This window comes from Bubalus kerabau, chromosome 9 (assembly GCF_029407905.1).
Source record: "Bubalus kerabau isolate K-KA32 ecotype Philippines breed swamp buffalo chromosome 9, PCC_UOA_SB_1v2, whole genome shotgun sequence".
NCBI classification, from domain to species: domain Eukaryota; kingdom Metazoa; phylum Chordata; class Mammalia; order Artiodactyla; family Bovidae; genus Bubalus; species Bubalus kerabau.
In genome coordinates, this window is record NC_073632.1 from 73,394,123 (window position 1) to 73,415,029 (window position 20,907).

General features: G+C 38.9%; 1 protein-coding gene across 7 annotated transcripts in view; it reads right to left on the reverse strand.

The window, feature by feature from the left end:
• LOC129619998 (cytochrome b5 reductase 4) overlaps positions 1-20,907 on the reverse strand; it is a 117,947-nt gene that overhangs the window by 43,815 nt on the left and 53,225 nt on the right. For 5 of the 7 annotated variants that reach the window (XM_055535579.1, XM_055535581.1, XM_055535583.1 and 2 more), the window contains 4 exons: positions 10,737-10,766; positions 7,836-7,896; positions 4,003-4,060; positions 2,094-2,187 (listed from right to left, as the gene is read on the reverse strand). In XM_055535579.1, the coding sequence (XP_055391554.1) occupies positions 2,094-2,187; positions 4,003-4,060; positions 7,836-7,896; positions 10,737-10,766 (243 nt within the window). The remainder of the gene's footprint in view (positions 1-2,093; positions 2,188-4,002; positions 4,061-7,835; positions 7,897-10,736; positions 10,767-20,907) is intronic. The other 2 variants (XM_055535580.1, XM_055535584.1) reach the window with 1 other exon arrangement.

Consider the following 20,907-nt stretch of genomic DNA (forward strand, 5'->3'; position numbering starts at 1 on the left):
TTGATGCTTTTGAACTGTGGTGTTAGAGAAGACTCTTGAGGGTCCCTTGGACTGCAAGGGGATTCAACCAGTCCATCCTAAAAGAGATCAGTCCTGGGTGTTCACTGGAAGGACTGATGTTTAAGCTGCTCCAATACTTTGGCCACCTGATGCCAAGAGCTGACTCATTTGAAAAGACCCTGATGCTGGGAAAGATTGAGGGCAGGAGGAGAAGGGGACGACAGAGGAAGAGATGTTTGGGTGGCATCACTGACTCAACAGACATGAATTTTGGTAAACTCTGGGAGGTGGTGATGGACAAGAAGGCCTGGTGTACTGTGGTTCATGCGGTCGCAAGAGTCAGACATGACTGAGTGACTGAACTGAACTGAACTGTGTGTCGCACACTTTGCAGATGCTGTGGGTACCACAGTTAGGGAAAGGGAAAAATCTGTGCCTTTCCAGAACTTACATCCCAGAAGGGGGAGATGAAGTGTTTTTACAAACATCTGTTCTAAAGTTCTCTGTGTTAATATGGTTCTGTGAAACTTACAATTTTGATTCTGATTTAATATTAGCAACCAGGAGTTTCACATTTTTGACTGTGGAGCTTTTGTTTTTTCATACATGTGCTAGCTACAGTTAGCTATGATGTGAACAGAACTAGCCATAAAATATTTGTAACATAATAAATGCTGACACAAAAGTCTTTGTTAAAAAAAAAAACCATGACGGAGCTAATGAATAATATATACTTTTTTAGACATCTGAGTTATTTGTTAAAACTCTCCCTAAGAGGCAATGTATATTAGATCTTATGCAGGTAAAAAGTAAGATAGGATGTATTTCCAGAAGAATGGTGTAAGAATTGAGGTTGATTAATCTAACGAATGGGGGAAAATAAGAAACAAAAAACATTTATCAACTTCAATCAAATTTAGGAATAAATGTCCTTCATTAAGAAAACCATGAGCAGAATCCCAAGTCAGCTGAGATCTGGAGATTTTCAGTTTGTTTTACAAAAGAAAACAGAACATTCTTTACATAAGAATGCATGCTTAAGATACAGTTTTCTTCTTGTTGTTTTGGTTTGTTTCCTTTTTACTTTTTAACTGGAATATTACCTTCTTTGAAGGAGAAAAGGATGAAATCCTAGAGTCATTACAGGTGAGAAATGGATTAGGAATCTGCTACTAATACCTTTGATTCCAGATTTCAGTCCTGAGTTCTTTCTCCTGATATATCTGCAACCTCTCAAAACAGACAGAAGTGAATTATATGGTTGGTCTCTGGCTGTGAAGGGACAGGCACTGGAGGGTATAGTACAACCTTGTGGCCTAGGCTACTGTGACGTAGCCTCTGACTTCCCATGACAGAGCTGGCAAGAGATAGGCCAATGGAACAGCGCCTGGTGACGTCCACTCAGCAGGAGCACATGACAGGCAGGCCTTCGGAGATGTGTTTGCAGGTATTAATATGATCTTACAAAGCTGGGCCAGCAAGTATTTCATATGACTGATTTCGATGACATCTAATCAAACTGTTTAAACTTGGGAAAAGTGAGGTCATACTGCCATTTGCTAGCCCTTTCACTAGTATAAAGAAATAATGGGGAAAAAAAAAACACACCCCAAAACTGATCATAAAATGATAAACCAGGCTTCTCTGGTGCCTCAGTGATGAAGACCTGCCAATGCAGGAGACACAGGTTTGATCCTAGCCCAGAAGGTCCCACAGGCCATGGAGCAGCTGGGCCCGCACACCACAACTATTGAGCCTGTGCTCTAGAGCCTGGGAGCCATAACTATGGAGCCCATGTGCCACATCTGCTAAAGCCCCAATGCCCTGGAATCCATGCTCCACAACAAGAGAAGACACCACAAGAAGAAGCCTATGCAGTGCAGCTAGAGAGTAGACCCCACTCGCCACAATTAAGAGAAAGTCCACATAGGAACAAAGACCCAGCACAGCTAAAAATAAGTAAATAAATCTTTAAAATGACAAACCAAAATGACAGTAGCAGATAAAATATTATAGTTTATCAAGACTCTACAACCAGTTATGACTATACTTTAACAAAAGTTGTTTCCATGAATATAGAATAAGTTACTTACCAACATGTACAAGGTATGAATAATCCTTGGTAACTGTCTCGGCTCTAAAGGAATCATCCCGATGATCAACTATTACTGAATCTAAGTTGATATCCTAAAACAGAAATACAAAAGGAAAATAAACTTTTTTCTAAACTCTATCACTATACATTTAAGCTGATCAGTGGAAGTTCACATGGTAATTATTTACAGAGCCCACAAGCTAAACCCACATTACTCATGTTTTTCGCTCTCTCATACAACCACGTTCTTCTCCTTCAAAGCATACACCATAATTTTAACTACATATTTGTCTATGCTTAATGTCTACCTTACGCATTCATCTGTAAACTCTAAGCATAAGGGACTGTCTTAACACAACTTCTTAAGCTCAGCTTATCAAAAAAAATATATATCACTAACAACTTTTCAGATGTCTCTAGTTTCTACATAGCTTTGATGCAAGTTATTTTTCTGCCTTTCATTTACACAAGGAATACATCTTTCAACATAGTAAGCTCCCCCTTCCCCTCAGTCATCCACCCTCTGTGCCTCACTGGTATCACCAATGGGAAGAAATGGATCCCAGGCTCCCTAGGCCCTGCCCTCTTGGTTCTAGACTGCTTGGTGAGGAGGGAGTAGGAGGTGGGACATGCAGTGCCTCTGGACATCCTGGCTCTTTCAGGCAGAGGCTGGACACTCCGGCGGGACCATCAAATCCTACTTCAGGAGGAGGAGGAACTCACTCACTCAGATGCAGTTCTGCCATGGCAGAAGTAGCATGAATTCTCAGGAATCCTTGGCTGCCAGAATTTCTCTCTAAATCTCTATGGTTCCTCAAGTGTGGAGACCCTGCAGGCTGCTGGAGGATGTGCCTGGAGATGGTGTAAGTTGCCTGCTTATTCATCTGATTTTCCAGGTTGGACTGTAAGCCTGGTGAGGTCTCAGTCTCTATGAATCTGGCCCACCTGTAGATTTCTGAATTCTACAGCAGTGTCCAGAATGAAGCAGTGTTCAATAAATACTTAATGAATGAGTTAATTCCGTAATTTTAGTTTCCAGAGGACATCTAAAGCTGGTTAGCAGCTTAAGCATACTAAGATACAGCAATCCTCTCTCCTGTCTCTTGAATTCCAATTCAAGTGCAGGAAATCAGTTCATATGGTGAAGTTAAACTGGGACTCTCACTGCTGTTCAGTTCAGTTCATTTGTTCACTCATGTATGACTCCTTCCAACCCGACGGGCTGCAGCATGCCAGGCTTCCCCGTCCCATCATCAATTCCCAGAACTTGCTCAAACTCATGTCCGTTGAGTCAGTGATGCCATCCAACCATCTCTTCCTCTGTCGTCCCCTTCTCCTCCTGCCTTCAATCTTTTCCAGCATCAGGGTCTTTTCCAATGAGTCAGTTCTTCGCATCAGGTGGCCAAAGTATTGGGGTTTCAGCTTCAGCATCAGTCCTTCCAATGAATATTCAGGACTGACTTCCTTTAGAATTGACTGGTTTGATCTCCTTGCAGTCCAAGGGTACACTCTGCTGTTATCCATGCATAAAAACTAACAAAATCACAGAAGAGCATATAAAATAACGGGTTGGCTGAAAGTTTTCTTCCGGTTTTTGTACGATGTTATGGAAAAATTGGATCGAACGTCTTGGCCAACCCACTACTTTCTGCTTTTTTTCCTGAGATGCTATGGCATGTTTGTTAAGACTGTATACTATGGAGCCAGCCTGTCTGGGATCAAAATGTTAGATCTGCCATTTACTGTGTGACTCTGCTAAATTACCTAATCTCTGTTTCATCACCTGTAAAATAGGGATAATGAAAGGATCTATCTCATAGACTTGCTGTAAGTTAATACAAGATGAGTGCTCAGAAATGTGCCTGCATGTGCTTTTTATTTTTTTCTCATATTAAAAACATGTTTACCTTCTGTTTAGTATATATGACGATGGTGACTAAAGAGTCTGTTTGGAACCAGTCATAGCTGTAAAATATTCAAAAAAGAATGAATAATTATATGCATTAACATAAATTAACCATTAAAGATATAATTTTAAAATATATACAATCAAAGAAACATACAATATGACACAACAGATACATGATTTAAAACATTTATTTTGAAACCTACAGTAAGAAATACATTTTTTGAGGGAAACTTTTTCACTAAATAATCAGTAGTGTGAGATGAAATAACTCACAATTATTTCTCAATTTAAAATGCCTATACTTCCATGTTTATGCCCCAACCATTAACACCAAAGCAGCTGAGGTTAACCAATTCTTTGAAGACCTACAAGACCTTCTAGAATTAACACCAAAAACAGATGTCCTTTTCATCACAGGAGACTAGAATGCAAAAGTAGGACGTCAAGAGATATCTGGAGTAACAGGCAAGTTTGGCCTTGAAGTACAAAATGAAGCAGGGCAAAGGCTAACAGAGTTTTGTCAAGAGAGCACACTGGTCATAGCAAACACCCTCTTCCAATGACACAAGAGATGACTCCACACATAGACATCACCAGATGATCAATACTGAAATCAGGTTGACTATAATCTTTGCAGCCAAAGATAGAGAAGCTCTATACAGTCAGCAGAAATAAGACGTGGAGCTGACTGTGGCTCATGAGCTCTTCACTGTGAAATTCAGGCTTAAATTGAAGAAAGTAGGGAAAAACACTAGGCCATTCAGATATGACCTAAATCAAAACCCTCATGATTTTACAGTGGAAATGACAAACAAATTCAAGGGATCAGATCTGGTACACAGACTGCCTGAAATACTATGGACAGAGGTTTGTAACACTGTACAGCAGGTGTTGATCAAAACCACCCCAAAGAAAAAGAAATGCAAGAAGGCAAACTGGTTGTCTAAGGAGGCTTTACAAAGAGCTGATGAAAGAAGAGAAGCCAAAGGCAAAGGAAAAAGGAAAGACATACCCACCTGAATGCAGAGTTTCAGAGAATAGTAAGGAGAGAAAAGAAAGCCTTCTTACGTGAACAATGCAAAGAAAAGAGGTAAACAATAGAATGGAAAAGAACAGAAATCCCTTCATGAAAATTAGACATATCAGGGGAACATTTCATTCAAGAATGGGCACGATGAAACGACAGAAATGGCAAGGACCTAAGAGAAACAGAAGAAATTAAGAAGAGGTGGTAATAAAACACAGAAGAACTATACAAACAATATTGCAGTGACCCAAATAACGACAATGGTGTGGTCACTCACCTAGAGCCACACATCCTGGAGTGTGAAGTCAAGAGGGCCTTAGGAAGCATTACACCAACAAAGCTAGTAGAGGGGATGGAATTCGAGCTGAGCTATTTCAAATCCTAAAAGATGATGTTGTTAAAGTCAGCTCAATACATCAGCAAATTTGGAATACTCAGCAGTGGCCACAGGACTGGAAAAGGTCAGTTTTCATTCCAATACCAAAGAATGTTCAAACAACCATAAAAGTGCACTCATTTCACATGCTAGCAAGGTAATGCTCAAGATCCTTCAAGCTAGGCTTTAGCAGTAAGTGAACCAAGAAATTCCCGATGTACAAGCTGAATTTAGAAAAGGCAGAAGAATCAGAGATCAAAATTGTCAACATCCATTAGAGAAAGCAAGGGAATACCAGAAAAGCATCTACTTCTCGTCATTGACTATGTTCAAGCCTTTGACTGTGCCGATCACAACGTACTGGAAAATTCTTAAAGAGATGGGAATACTAGACTAACTTACCTGTCTCCTAAGACAGGTATGCAGGTCAAGAAGTCAAGAAGCAATAGTTAGAACTGGACATGGCAAATAGACTGGTTCAAAAATTGGGAAAGGAGTATGTCAAGTCTGTATACTGTCACCCTGCTTATTTAACTTATATGCAGAATACCATGCAAAATGCCAAGTTGGATGAATTAGAAACTGGTCTGTATAGTCAAAGCTATGGTTTTTCCAATAGTCATGTACAGATGTGAGAGCTGGACAATAAAAATGGCTGAACGCCAAAGAATTGATGCTTTTGAACTGTGGTGCTGGAGAAGACATTTGAGAGCCCGTTGGACTCCAAGGAGATCAAACAAGTCAATCCTAAAGGAAATCATGAGTATTCAATAGAAGGACTGATGCTGAAGCTCCAATACTTTGGCCACCTGATAGGAAGAGTCGACTCCTTGGAAAAGACCCTGATACTGGGAAAGATTGAGGGCATGAGGAGAAGGGCGACAGAGGATAAGATGGATGGATGGCATCATTGACTCAAAGACCACGAGTTTGAGCAAACTCCGGGAGATGGTGAAGGACAGAGAAGACTGGCTTGCTGTACTCCATGGGGCTGCAAGGAGTCAGATACAACTTAGTAACTGAACAACAACAATACTTCATGTATACCAGCAAATACATGGACATATACTACAGGTATACCAACTTGAATAAAAACAAACCACCTCCTTGACAAGGCACTTTTTATAAAGGTTACACATCTAAAATGCCTTGTATCAGAGCAATAACACAACATATTTTCTGAAGGAAAATGACAAAATCTACATGCTTATTACCTTGACTCTTTCCTGTCACAAATATATTACCCATGAAATTAACTCACCAAGGATGTTTAACAGTCAACAGCAAAAATTTAAGGAAAAGCTACATCATCTGTTTTGTAAAACTTCTGATCAAATTGATTTAGTTTTTGTTCTTATTACCTGTATACAGGCCCCCAGTGTGAATCTTACAAGAGATACCCCGAGGCCCTTAACTTAAAATTGTATATGAAATAACTTAACAGATATAACAAGTATAGCAGGATGCTACTGTTACAGACTCACCTTGTGGGGAAAGGTGGTAAGAGAAAAATGACAAATAACACACATAACCCTAGGGCATGTGAAATATCATTAACAAAATTATACATGGATTGCTTAATTTACTAAGACACTGCAATACATTTCCAAGAATTTTCATTAAAAAACTGATAAAACAAACTAGACATGCAAAATAATGCTGCTGTTGTTTAGTTGCTAAGTTGTGTCTGACTCTTTTGCAACCCGATGGACTGTAGCCTGCCAGGCTCCTCCTCTGTCCATGGGATTTCCCAGGCAAGAATACTGGAGTGAGTTGCCATTTCCTTCTCTAGAGGATCTTCCCGACACAGGGGATGAACCTGCATCTCCTGCATTAGCAGAAGGATTCTTGACCACTGAGCCACTAGGGAAGCATATTACAGTTGAATACATTATGGATACTTGATCAATTTCCATCATATGATGGAATACAGACCAGAAAATGCCTTTGCAGAATATTTCATGACATACAAAATTGATCACAGAATATACTGTAATACCGATAGTGTCTGAATAATATGGAAATAGGTACTACATGAATCAAAGTGGATGGAATAAACCAAATATTAAGAGTATATATTTAGGGTTGATGGGACCGACTTTTATCACTTTCTTTTGTATTTCCCTGTGTTTCTAAGTTTGCTACCATGAATATATATGTGATAATCAGAAAAAAATAGTTTTAGATAGTTCTTTTTTAAGTTGTGGTGTTTAAAATGGGTTAAACTTCAGTTATGCTAAAAATTCATATTTAGGGAACAGCTCATTTTTCAACAATGCCTGGTAAATGAGGCAGTGCAGTTCTTGTATCAAAAAAGCATGATTAATATAATAAGCAATAAATCAAACTTAGAGCCATTTTTTTTTAATGTGCATATTTTGGTGTAGAACTGATTAAGCTTTAAAGAAAGTAAAATTAGAAAGCATACCTTGGAGAACTAGGATCTTCTTTGGCAAGTGTATCTGTCACTTGGCTCTGAGGAAGCATGCCTTCACAAAGAAAAATAAACAAAATAGCTACAGTTCATCTATGTAGCATTTTTCTTTTTTTCACCCCATCTCTCCAGTAAACTTCTTATTGAAATATTATAAAAGGAGACAAGTCATAAATATACTACTCAATGAATTTTCATCTGTGAAACACACCCTTGTAACCATCACCCTCCCTGTGCCCTTCCATTCACCACCTCTCCCCCAAGATAATCACTATTCTGACTTTTAACATCGTGATTAGTTTTTGCCTGCATTTGGCCTTTATGAAAAAGTGGAATCATAAAACATGCTTTCTTTTGGTCTGGGTTTTTGGGACAGTTCCATAGACATTACAGCTAATGTCAAATTAGCATGATTAATAGTAAGCAATGAGTCAGGTCTGGAGTTTTCTGAGATGTTATCCATGCTGCTGAATGCATTAGTAGTTTGTTCTGTTTTACTACTGAGTATTATTATACTCTCTGAATATACCATATACCACATACTAGAATCTATTCATTCTACTGTTGATGGATATTCGGGCAGTTTTTGGTGATTATGTATAGTGCTGTTATTAATATTCTTGGTACATGTACACACTCATTCTTAAAGAACATCCATCTACATATCTGGTAGGCATACAGGACATGAGTATGTTTAGCTTTAGTAAATACTGCTAAACAGTTTTCCAAAAAGGTCATGCCAACTTACAATTTTTACCATAAGGGTATGGATGCCTGGTTGCTCCACTACCTTGCTGACACGTGGTATTCTGTCTTTTTCATTTTAGATTTTCTTGTGGGTGTGTCTCAACATCACATTTTAAATGCCCACCAAGGCTCTGGTTTTTGAATTGTTTTTGAAAACTCTGAGAACAGGAAGAGCTTCAGAGATTCTGTAAACATTAACTATTTTTCTTCTACAATAGGAGTGTACTCTTTGTACAGGAAAAAAAAAATTTAGGCTTTGGCGAGTCTTAGAATTCTCAATTAAAACGCATGGTAATTATACAGTCAGTGTTGGGAGGCACCTAGGAGACACGGTAGTTTAGAGGTTTTCAAGATTCTTCTTATCCAGAGAACCTTCTGTTAAAACACGAGAGAATTGATGGACTTATGTCAATTTGAAGAGACTGGGTCTCTAGAGGAATGCTGGCTTCAGTGTTTTAAATGACGTTTAAATGATGACACAGAAAGCAGGCAGATGACGTCTGTAAATATGCAGACTTAACCATATACACTTATATAAGTCAAATATTTGAGGCATACATATTCATATAAAAGAGGTAACTGTGCTGGCCAGACCACTGGACAATGTAATATCACATTTTTAAGGCCACTGTTAACTGACATGTTAAGTGCCATGCATCCAAAGGAAAGCAATGTGGCGGGAAAGAAAATAGCCAATCAGTAATTAGCCTTTAAGGAAAGGCTGTTTGCCTAGTATCATGGAAGAGTAAAGTATCAGCTGAAACCCAAGAACAGCCCTTCCTTTAATGCGGTGACCCTGTCAGACAAACAACTTCAGGTGGCACATCACAAACTGCATATATTAGTCTACAAGAAGACTATTTCCTCTACTTGAAAAAGAAGAGGTAATTCATCTGGCAATCTAGCTTGTTAGCTGAATTTCTACAACTTTCTTGTCTAAAACAGAAAGGAAAAAAATGCATTTTAAAACATATATTAGTATTACAGTTCAGTCAGAGTAGCCCCAGGCAGTTTTGAAAGCCTCACACCAAAATTTTTGAGGAGGTTAGGGGTAGTGTCAGTCATGATTCCAAATCATAGTGAATGGCTGAGGAGAGCTGCCGAGCCCAGAGAAGAGGGCATTAACAGGCTACTCAGTATCTGCGTAGACTCTGGAGGAGATCCCTGTGCCTGAGGGAGAGGTACCCTCAGCCTGGCATCGGAGGGGGGAACTCCAAGTCAATGAAAGTATAGTTAAGTCCCCTACATAAGAACCTTCAAGTCTCGAACTTTCAAAGAGGCAAACATGCATTCACATGTCCAATCATGTAAGTCAGTTCATGTGTATAGTGTACACTGTGACATGCATGCATCCTCTACATGTGGTTGTGCTTTTGTGTGCTTTACTGTACAGTTCTGTATAGAGTGCATGTGTGCTAAGTTGCTTCAGTTGTGTCTGACTCTCTGAGACCCCATGGACTATAGCTTTCCAGCCTCCTCTGTCCATGAGATTCTCCAGGCAAGAATACAGGAGTGAGTTGCCATGCCTTCCTCCAAGGGATCTTCCCCACCAAGGGATTGAACCTGTATCTCCTTTGCCTTCTGCATTGGCAGCTGGGTTCTTTACCACTAGTGCCACCTGGGAAGCCGAGTACAGAGTATACTAGTACAGTATCTTTATTTCAAGCCCAGGATACTTGGAAGCAAGTTCAAAAGCAGCAGTGATGCAGCTGGTATTGCTGTACTTTTCAAAGTACTATAAGACTAAAAATGTTTTCTTTATTTTTTTTTAATTTATTATTTGTGTGAAAAGTATTATAAACCTGTTATACACTACTATATAGCCTATTGTGTTAGTTGAGTACCTAGGCTAACTTTGTTGGACTTATGAAGACACTCTCGGAACAGAACTCGTTCGTATATAGGGGACTTACTGTATTCAAGCTGAGGACAGATGAACACAAGTTCAGAGATGCCATAGAAAGGACTATAGAAAGAGTCATGGCTTCAATAAGGGATCTACAGAGTCCTGTCAAATCCTCTAAGCTTAGCAAGTAAACACATCTTTTGCATAAAAATATCTAAATATCCCAAATAATTCTGTAAGGCATTTTGTATACAACCATGTGAATATGATTCAGTTTTTTACTATAAATGTATGCAACTTACCATTTAAGACTTTCTTTTCCTCATGATAGTCTGTACAACAGTTTAGGAAAATAAAAAAGTTAGGTTAAGAAAAGTGTAACATGAGAGAAGATCAGTTTATATTATTGACATAAGGATAACAGCCCTCTTCTAAAAGGGCTTTCTTTAACAAAAGCCCTGAGGAGAGAAATAAGGCTGATAAACAGATGGCCTATCTTTTAAGTAAGTCATTTCATCTCTGAAGACTGCCAAGTCATTTCTGCAGATGTTTGTCTCAGAATTCACTGGGCTTTCCCCTCCTTTTCTGGATTTTTCTCCCCTAATATCTTGGTGAATTTCTTTAGAAAGCAGATAAAGACCCAAGTTTTCTCCAGGTTGTCATTATCTAAATTAGTCAAAACTATCCAAAATTTATTAGATTACACTTTATATCAGAAACATACATATTAACCCAAAGAAAGACACCTTACTACCTTTCTCTCTTAACTAGGTGAGCACTTAAAATGATTATTCAAATTTAAATGGCCCAGTGCTGAAATATGGTAAGATTTTTACTTGTTTATCAGTACAATCAATCATTCGGGTTACAAGCCAGAAAAAGTTTAATGTGTGTTTTCTTTCAGGATGGCAACCAGCTCACAAATCTATATTATACCTTGATCACCACAAGTTTTATAACCATATGTCAAAATAAAACCATCAGCAAGTTGCCAGAGTTCTCTTAAAAAAAAGAATGCCAAGCTAACACAAAATATTCAAGAAGTAAACTGAATTGATAGACATTACTTGTTAACATGACATCACCTTGTTTTGTAGAAAAAGAAACCAAAATATGTACATCCAAGCTTTCAAATTCTTTTATATTTTAATTTTCAATCAACCAGAGACCTCATAAAATTACTACCACTTGTCACTCACATCATAAAATAACTATGATTAAGGAGGTCAGATAACCATTCTTTTATTTTCCCCATTTTACTGAAATAAGTTCAGAGCTGAAAGGGATCTTAACAACACACACCAAATTATCATCCATTCTCCTCACTGAAGGTTGAAAATAGAGGTCAGGACTTGAATGCAACCCACGGCTCTTCAGCAGTAAAGCTGAGGTTAAACTTTATATCCCCTGAACTGAACACCATTTTTCTTAATATTCCATTGAGAGAGTTAATACTTTCTCAAAAGACACAAGGCCTAAAGAAATGAGTTTTGTTTCTCAACCTCTAGATAAAAATCTAGTCATTAGTTTGCAAGGGATCACTGATGGTCCGGCTTGGCAACTAACCTCCATCCAATTTCACCTGTCTTTGCTACTGTACTTGTGATCATTGGTTTTATCTTAGAACAAATAGCAAACTCACCATAACAAAAGTAAATTAAGTCTAATTTCAGTGCACAACATATTTGGCAGTTCAATGAATCTCATTGATCATGTAAAATAATTTGCTTTTATCTAAGAGACTCACAGATTTTAAACACTTCTTCCAAGTAATTTGTTTCTAGGGAGAAAAAAAAATCATCTCCTATGATTATTTCCCATCTGATGTGAATTGATTTGAACCTGTCAGATCCTGCAACTGCTTTTTTTCTGAGCTTTTTTTTTTTTTTAATATAAGAAGTACCAGCAAGAAGAGAACCTACTTAAATGATCTAAAAAATCTTTAAAGCTCTACAAGTCTTATCTTTGCAATTCTTTTGGAAAACTGAGTCACAGAAATAAGAGAGACTATTATTTACTGTGAAGCATAGTCACATCTGAGTCATTTTAGGCATGAGATACTTTCCTGTTTAACAAAAAACTTAACATTCTGTTTTGTTAACTAATTCTACTATTTGGTTGGCTCCATGGCCAAGAAAATTTGCATCTTCTTATAACATTGGTTAGAGTGCATTACTCTGATAAGAGCCTCTGCTTTCTGGAAAATGAAAGCCATTCAGTCATGTCCAACTCTTTGAGAACCCATGGACTGTAGCCCGCCAGGCTCCTCTGACCATGGAATTCTCCAGGCAAGAATACTGGAGTGGGTTGTCATTTCCTCCTCCAGAGGCTCTTCCCAATCCAAAGAGCGAACCAACATCTCTTGCGGTTCTGGGATTGGCAGGCAGATTCTTTACCATTGAGTCACCTGGGAAGCCTCTAGTGTCTCTGAAGTGAAGTGAAGTCACTCAGTCACGTCTGACTATTTGCGACCCCATGGATACCAGGCTCCTCCATCCATGGGATTTTCTAGGCAAGAGTACTAGAGTGGGTTGCCATTTCCTTCTCCAGGGAATCTTCCCGACCCAGGGATCAAACCCAGGTCTTCCACATTGTAGACAGACGCTTTACCATCTGAGCCACCAGTCTGGCAGGGAGAAAAACCAATCCAAGAACCACTGGTGTATACCAAAGGAAAATACGTTATTCAAAAGAGGATAACGTTAATGAGGTGATCTCTACCTTACAAAAAGAAGTATCCAGGATTTCTTTCAAGGGTGAGCTTTTCCAATTAAATAACTATTATTAGTTAAGGAAGGTATATATACCTATAAGCTTCAGTATCTGAACTTTTAAACTGAGGTTGTTAGAAGAGAATCCCTCTTCCACCTCAAAAGTATTCTCCTGGTCTATGGCTCTAAGTGCTTTATAGTCAGTAGCTGCTTGAGAAAACAGGAATGAAAAGTCAAAACATAAAGCATTAATATTAGAAATCATGATAAACCTATGAGAAATTAAAAAGAAACACCCAAGTGGTGCTAGTGGTAAAGAATCTGCCTGCCAATACAGGAGGTACGAGAGATCTGGGTTTGATCCCTGGGTTGGGAAGATTCCCTGGAGAAGAAAATGACAACCCACTCCAGTATTCTTGCTTGAACAATTTCAAGGACAGAGGAGCCTGGTGGGATACAGTTTATGGGTCACAAAGAGTCAGACAGGACTGAGCAAGCACAAGTGTGTGTGTGTACACACACATGTGCACATTTCTGACATGAGCTATGCCATTAGAAAATGTGACTATTTTACAGAATGACCATCATTACAAATAAATGCTGGAAAGGATGTGGAGAAAAGGGAACCTCCTACGCTGTTGGTGGGAATATAAATTGGTACAGTCATTGGTATGGAAAACAGTATAGGGGTTCCTCAAAAATCTAAAAGCAGTATTAGCATATGATGGTGCTATGGTACCATATGATGGAGAAGACTCTTGAGAGTCCCTTGGACAGCAAGAAGATCAAACCAGTCAATCTAAAGGAAATCAACTCTGAATATTCATTGAAAGGACTGATGCTGAGGCCACAGCTCCAAAACTTTGGCCACCTGATGCAAAGGGCTGACTCATTAAAAAAGACCCTGATGCTGTGGCAAAGACTGAAGGCATGAGGAGAAGGTGGTGACATAGAATGAGATGGTTGGATGGCATCATTGACTCAATGGGCATAAGCCTGAGCAAACTTCAGGAGAGAGTGAAGGACAGGGCAACCTAGCATGCTGCAGTCCATGCTGGGGTCGCAAAGAGTGGGACATGGCTGAGTGAATGAACAATAACCAGCAATCCCATTCCTGGGCATATATCCAGAGAAAACTCTAATTAAAAAAGATACAGGCACACCTAGCAACAAGAGTCACATTAGCCAAGACATAGAAACTATCTAAATGTTCATCAACAGATGAATGGACAAAAAAGATGTTGTATATATACATACAATGGACCACTATTCAGCCAGGAAAAAACAAAACAATGCTATTTGTAGCAACACAGATACACTTACCATACTAAGTGAAGTAAGCCAGAAAGAGAAAGACAAATACTACATGATATCACTTATATGTGGAGTCTGAAATTTGACAGAAATGAACCTATCCACAAAACAGAAACAGACTCACAGATGTAAAGAACAGACTTATGTTTGCCAAGAGGAAAGGGAAGTAGGGAAGGGATGGAATGGAAGTTTGAGGTTAGCGGATACAAGCTATTACATATAGGATGGATAAACAACAAGGTCCTACTGTATGGCACAGAGAACCATATTCAGTATCCTATGAAAAACCATAATAGAAAAGAATTTCAAAAACAGATTGTGTGTGTGTGTATATATCTTTATCTATATATAGATATATAAGTGATTCACTTTTCTGTGCAGCAGCAATGAACACACTGTAAATCAACTATATTGCAATTAAAGAATACATATTCTTTAACTGAATATACATTTACATACATATATACATATATATAAACAAAATGTGACTATTTTAAAAAATGATTTCAGCTGGGATTTTGTTATTTTTTTCTACTAAATAATTATTGAAAATCAGGAAATAAAGGGAATTCCCTGGCTGTCCAGTGGTTAGGACTCAGTGCTTTCACCACCTGGGCTGGTGCAATCCCTGGTCTGGGAATTAAGATCCCATAAACCAAGCAGTAAGAGCACCCCCCCCCCCCACACACACACACCAAATTAAAATTTTAAAAGTACATTTAAGTCTGGAACAGTGCTGTCCAGAAGAAATATAATACAAGTCACAAGTATAATTTAAAATTTTCTAAAAACCACATTCAGTTCAGTTCAGTTCAGTTGCTCACTTGTGTCTGACTCTTTGCGACCCCATGGACTGCAGGACTCCAGGCCTCCCTGTCCATCACCAACTCCCAGAGTTTACTCAAACTCATGTCCGCTGAGTCGGTGATGCCATCCAACCATCTCATCCTCTGTCATCCCCTTCTCCTCCCACCTTCAATCTTTCCCAGCATCAGGGTCTTTTCCAATGAGTCAGTTCTTTGCATGAGGTGGCCAAAGTATTGGAGTTTCAGCGTCAACATCAGTCTTTCCAATGAACACCCAGGACTGATCTCCTTTAGGATGGACTGGCTGGATCTCCTTGCAGTCCAAGGGACTCTCAAGAGTCTTTTCCAATACCATAGTTCAAAAGCATCAATTCTTCGGTGCTCAGCTTTCTTAATAGTCCAACTCTCACATCCATACCACATAACCACATTAACAAAGTGCAAAAAGAATAGGTCAAATTAACTTTAATAATATATTTTTACTTAATACAGCATATTCAGAATATTATCATTTTCACATGACAATGTAATCAATGTAAAGTTATGAGATATTTTATAATTTTTCATCCTAATTCTTAAAATGTAGCACTTACACTTCCAGCACATTTCAATATGGAGAGAATTCCCATGCTCACTTGTTGGGGGCCGGCGTGAGGCACTCCGCCCATGGCAAAGGTCATGAGGAAGGAGGCTCGACATACGCAAAGGTGGGATCGAGCCTCAGGAGTCCCCCTGGAAATCCTCGAGCATCTACCCCCATGATCAGAGCCTGCCTACTTTACTACTTTGTGCTTTCACCTACACCTCTGACTTTACGGGGGGCTGTCCCCCACCACCTCTTTTGGAGAAGAAGTTAACTTAGAGCTCCAGTTAATAATAATTCCTGGGCGTGATAGGAGTGTTTCAACCTACAAACTCCTCTGAAGGTTCTCTAGCCTGCCTGACAGGCTTATCCGGCCACATGTGATTGCTCACAGCCTCCCAACCATGAGAGGCACGAGATGCTTTAAACTTTCTAAAAACAGGTTCCTTAGAAAAGTTAGAAAACCATTAGTATAAGTATAATGGGCTGATTAGAAATTGTATTGGTGAAGGGTTTTTCATTTGTTGAGCCAATGTTTGTTGCTAAGTCTCCATATCCCCTGCCCTTATACACATTAATGAATATATAGAAGAAATAAGTATTAACCTTTGACATTAATCACGTTAGACCTTAGGCTAAGTAAATTCTTTCCTTAACTAAAACCCACTACACCCTCACCCTATAGGAATGTAACTTTATTTGGGTGGCATCTGTTTTAAGAATAATCACCCCTGGAGAAATAAGTGTCCTGGTTGACTGACTGCTGTCACAAGGAGAGGGTCATAAATTGTCAGCAGGCCCCCTGGCCAGAAGATGATGTAACACCCCTCAGACCTCTGTATACATTTGTATGAAGCACCTGACTTTGATAAAAGTCAGGACTGCTGACCCCACGTGACTTTTGCATAACATCTTAGTGTATAAAAGTAGACCATGGAAAATAAAGAATGGGGATCAGTTCCTCAAAAGACTGGTCTCCCCATGTCTCTCTCTCTCTCACTCTGGCTGAGTCTCCATCTGGAGCGTGGAACCCGCCATGCTTACTAATTATGCCTGGGCTTCTAAGATCTGACTGGGGAGGCCTCAGTGTCTCCTCTCCTTCGGGAGAACGGAAGGACGCCTGCGGCCTACGTAAGTGGTGCAAGCTTCTTGTCTTGAAGTTTTATTGGTCTCCCGCGTAAACCAAGCTACTCAGCCTCTTTTCTCCACTGAATTTTCCTACTGAGCTATCCTCATTCTATTACTCTTTATATCTCTAATTAATATCTAATTGAAGCTATTGTATCCTGATCCTCGCCTACGCCGTCCCCGCTTCGAATACCCTGGATCAGCTGGGGCTGGACCCTGGCACTCACTAGCCAGCCATATGTGGCCAGTGGCTATAATAGAGATAGTAAAGGATTAAAAAAAGGGCAAAAAGCAAGAACATTTCTCATCTTTGCCAGAGAATGAAGTGTTCCACATAAATAAATCAGCAGTGACTGAAGCTCACCTTTTCAAGCAAAGTTTCTCCTTTTATTCATTATTGACATCTTTCTAAAGCATGAAACAAACTACAATCCTTTTTAAACAAAAGATTATAAAAAGTACACTGATTTTTGGCTTGATAAGGGCTCACTAGTATTACCTGTTTTATATTCTGACGGTTAGCTCTTCTGTGTTCTTTTCAGACATCACTCCCCCATTAGAAACCAGGTGATAAATGGAAAACTGTCCTCTCAAATCTGCTCAGCTATGGGGATGCCTATGAAATGCTACTTCTGGATCATCCCTGCACTGGGGTCTGGCAGTCACCCCACCTAAAACATGGTGTCGGGGATCTCATATGGAAAGAAGTCCATGTACAAAATTTCTCTTCAGTATATCCTTCGTCCCTCCCAACCCCTTGTAAATCCTCATGTTAGCAAGTCTCCATCTACTGCCTACTGTCTCTGTTTTCACCCTCTATTCCCATTTCATCTCTCTGTTTCCATTTCATCTATAAATTCTAACTGTAGATTAGAGCATGTGAATACATGCTTGAGTTTGCCATGGAGAGTCACCATTTACTGCCTGCCCTCTCTTGAACTAGTGTAACTACTAATAGGAGCCCCATTCTTTTTCAAATCCATCCCAGTTTGGACAATGACACTGCTACCCTTCTATCCCTAAATCTCAGGCCAGTAGACTGCAATAATCAACCCTGCCTATAGATAAAAGGCGTATGAAATACTCTTAAAAAATATTTCACTTTAATTAATAAATAATTCTTTAAAATAAAGAATATTCTTTATTTCTGACATATTAAACCCTTCTCTTCAGTTACTCTGTCCCTTTTACATGATTCACCCCTGTTGTTAGCCTGCAATTCAAACTGTAACTTGTTAGATCTTAAAGTCTCTACTGTTTAAAAAAAAAACCTGATCCATTTACTTGCAATCAACACGTTCCTGCAGAATTCTTGTGTTTTCTCCCTAATACCTTGCAAGTTGCCTTATATCACTACCTGTTACCGGCCACACCCCAGCAAAACATTTATAATCCCCAAAGGCTTTATAGTGAAACAGAGATTCACAACCGTGCTCTCACATGCCCTGTCAATAATGATGATAATACTTGATTTTTCCCAGAAACAGAGCCACGGTAAGACACATCAGTACATGCTGATAATTACAAGGGTACAAAAAGGGAACAGAAAACATAAGCAGACTTAGCATGACAGGAACAGAGGGGCAAAGGCAGCCACTAATAGCAACACCCACTTCTAGTGTCCCTACCAATTGTTCTTCTAATGCATTGAGCTGTAAGCTTCACAATGACTCTGGGATGTTTCATTCTTAAACCCCATTATACTGCTGAAGAAAAAAAAAAAAAAAACAACTTATGTCTGTTAACTGATGTTGAAGATCACAAAAGTGTATGAGTGTAACCTGAAGTAGAGATGAGATCTGAAGCCGTGTTTGTCTATATGAAACCTGTGTTCCTTCTACAGATCATGCAGCCTCAGGAATCAAACTCAGGGCTACAGACAGTGTGAAAAAGGGAACTTTTAATTTATGAATGCACAGTATTTCAGAGTCCATGTCTCATTCTGGGTAAGAAATACGTTTGCACTTTGCTGAACCAGGTGGTGAGAAGGAGAAGGAATACTCATGACAGTTTAGTTCTTTACCATTAAGATTCAGTCAAATTCTCAGTTTCCTCAACCCTGCTGATTTTAGTTTCATAAATTTGCTTTCGTTAGTCTTTTTTTAAAAAATTAATTAATTTAATTGGAGGCTAATTATTTTACAATATTATAGTGGTTTTTGCCATACACTGACATGAATCAGCCATGAGTGTCCATGTGTTCCCCATCTCGAAGCCCCCTCCCACCTCTTTCCCCATCCAACTAATTTTATTTCAACCTTGCTACTAAATAAATTTAGGTTGTCATATTTTCTCTCAGAACTTTCAAGGTAATGTTCTATTGGCTTCTGTCTTCTACTGATATCCTAATAAATTAGCTGTAACAGCTTGTAAATTACATGAGTAAATTAGCTGTCAATTTACCGGTTTCTCAGTGACTCTGTCTCTCTCTGGCTGTTTTTCATATCTTCTCATTGTCTTGGTGTTCTTCAATTTGACTACAAAGAGAATATGTGTAGATTCCTTTTTATTTATCTTGATCAGGATTTGGTGAATTTGCTATCTCTGATATTTGTGATTTATCAATTCTGGAAAGTTCTCAGCCATTCAGATGCCTCTTCCTCATTCTTACTACTACTTCCTTCTGGAAATCTGATTATAAGTGTTAGATCTTATTACTGTATTCCCTGTGGCTCTTGAATGTTTTTCTATCATTCTGTTTCTCTGTACCACATCCTGTCCAATTTCTGCTGCTCAATTTTATAGTTCATTGGACTGTTGTATGTCTAATCTCTCACTATTCATGTTATGCACTTTTTTATTTCATCAGCTTGATTTTTCATTTCCAAAGGTTCTATTTTTTTCAATACTACACAATTACTAGTCTCCTTCTTTATTATGTTATTAATTTATTCTTATTTTCATAATCACATCAAATAAAGTTATTTATTCTGTATACAAATATTAAAGTCCAAGAGGTGAAATTCTGCCTTTATTTCTGCTGGCTTGTTTCCTCAAGTGTTGTTTAATTTTTCACTGTACACTAATAACTGTTGCTCTGTATCTGTGGCAATTTTGAGGGTTTTAGATTGAAAGTTTTTCCACCACTAAAAAGGTACCTATAAATCTGCGAAGCAGCCTGGGAAACCAATATGGGAGACCATTTTACTTCCTGGTTTGAGGTTTCTAAGACTACATAGGTGGTATATATTTGAATTCCCAACTCATATATGGGTAAGACTGTGGCTACAAATTCTCAAAGGAAACTTCTCTTTCCTCTTCCTCATCACCTCATAAACAAGGTCAAGGCAGACTATCCTGACATCTCCCTTTGTTGTTGGACAGATTTTTCCGCTAAGCATTCACATTTCACTGATTATACAGACTTCAGGAGCCCAGCCACAGGCAGGGATCTCAGTTCTAATTCCTTCCCTTTACCGACCCAAGATCTGATCTTTCTTTTCCTATGTGACCATTAAAATTCCTGTGTGGCTCTAAGTTCAAGTATCTGATAAGTGTTTTCTGAAAGTGAAGGTATGACAGCTAGCTTATCACTTTGAATTGTTCCACCTACTTTTTTCCCCTTAACCTGGCAACCTCCCTGTGGAATCTGCTCATTTTAAACAGCGTCTGCTGTATTTGGTGAATCATTTTGAAGGTTCTCTGTCTTTCATTTCCAGGCAGGCAGGAAGGAAATCCTGAGTCCTTTCATTTGTTTCATGCCTATGACACAGAAGCCTAAGGAGCTGGGACACTCTCTGACCATCCTGAATGGCAGTTCAGAGAAGCATGTGACCTTTAGTACCAGACGGTGTAAACAAGACATGCAATATTTAGGGTGAAGCAAAGTTCGTCACTTAGAAATTTTAGTTAAGAATGTGTTCCCTGATGGCAGTGATCTGGTGAGCTCTGCAGCAATTAAGAAAAGAAAGGTATTTGTTTACAAAAGTAA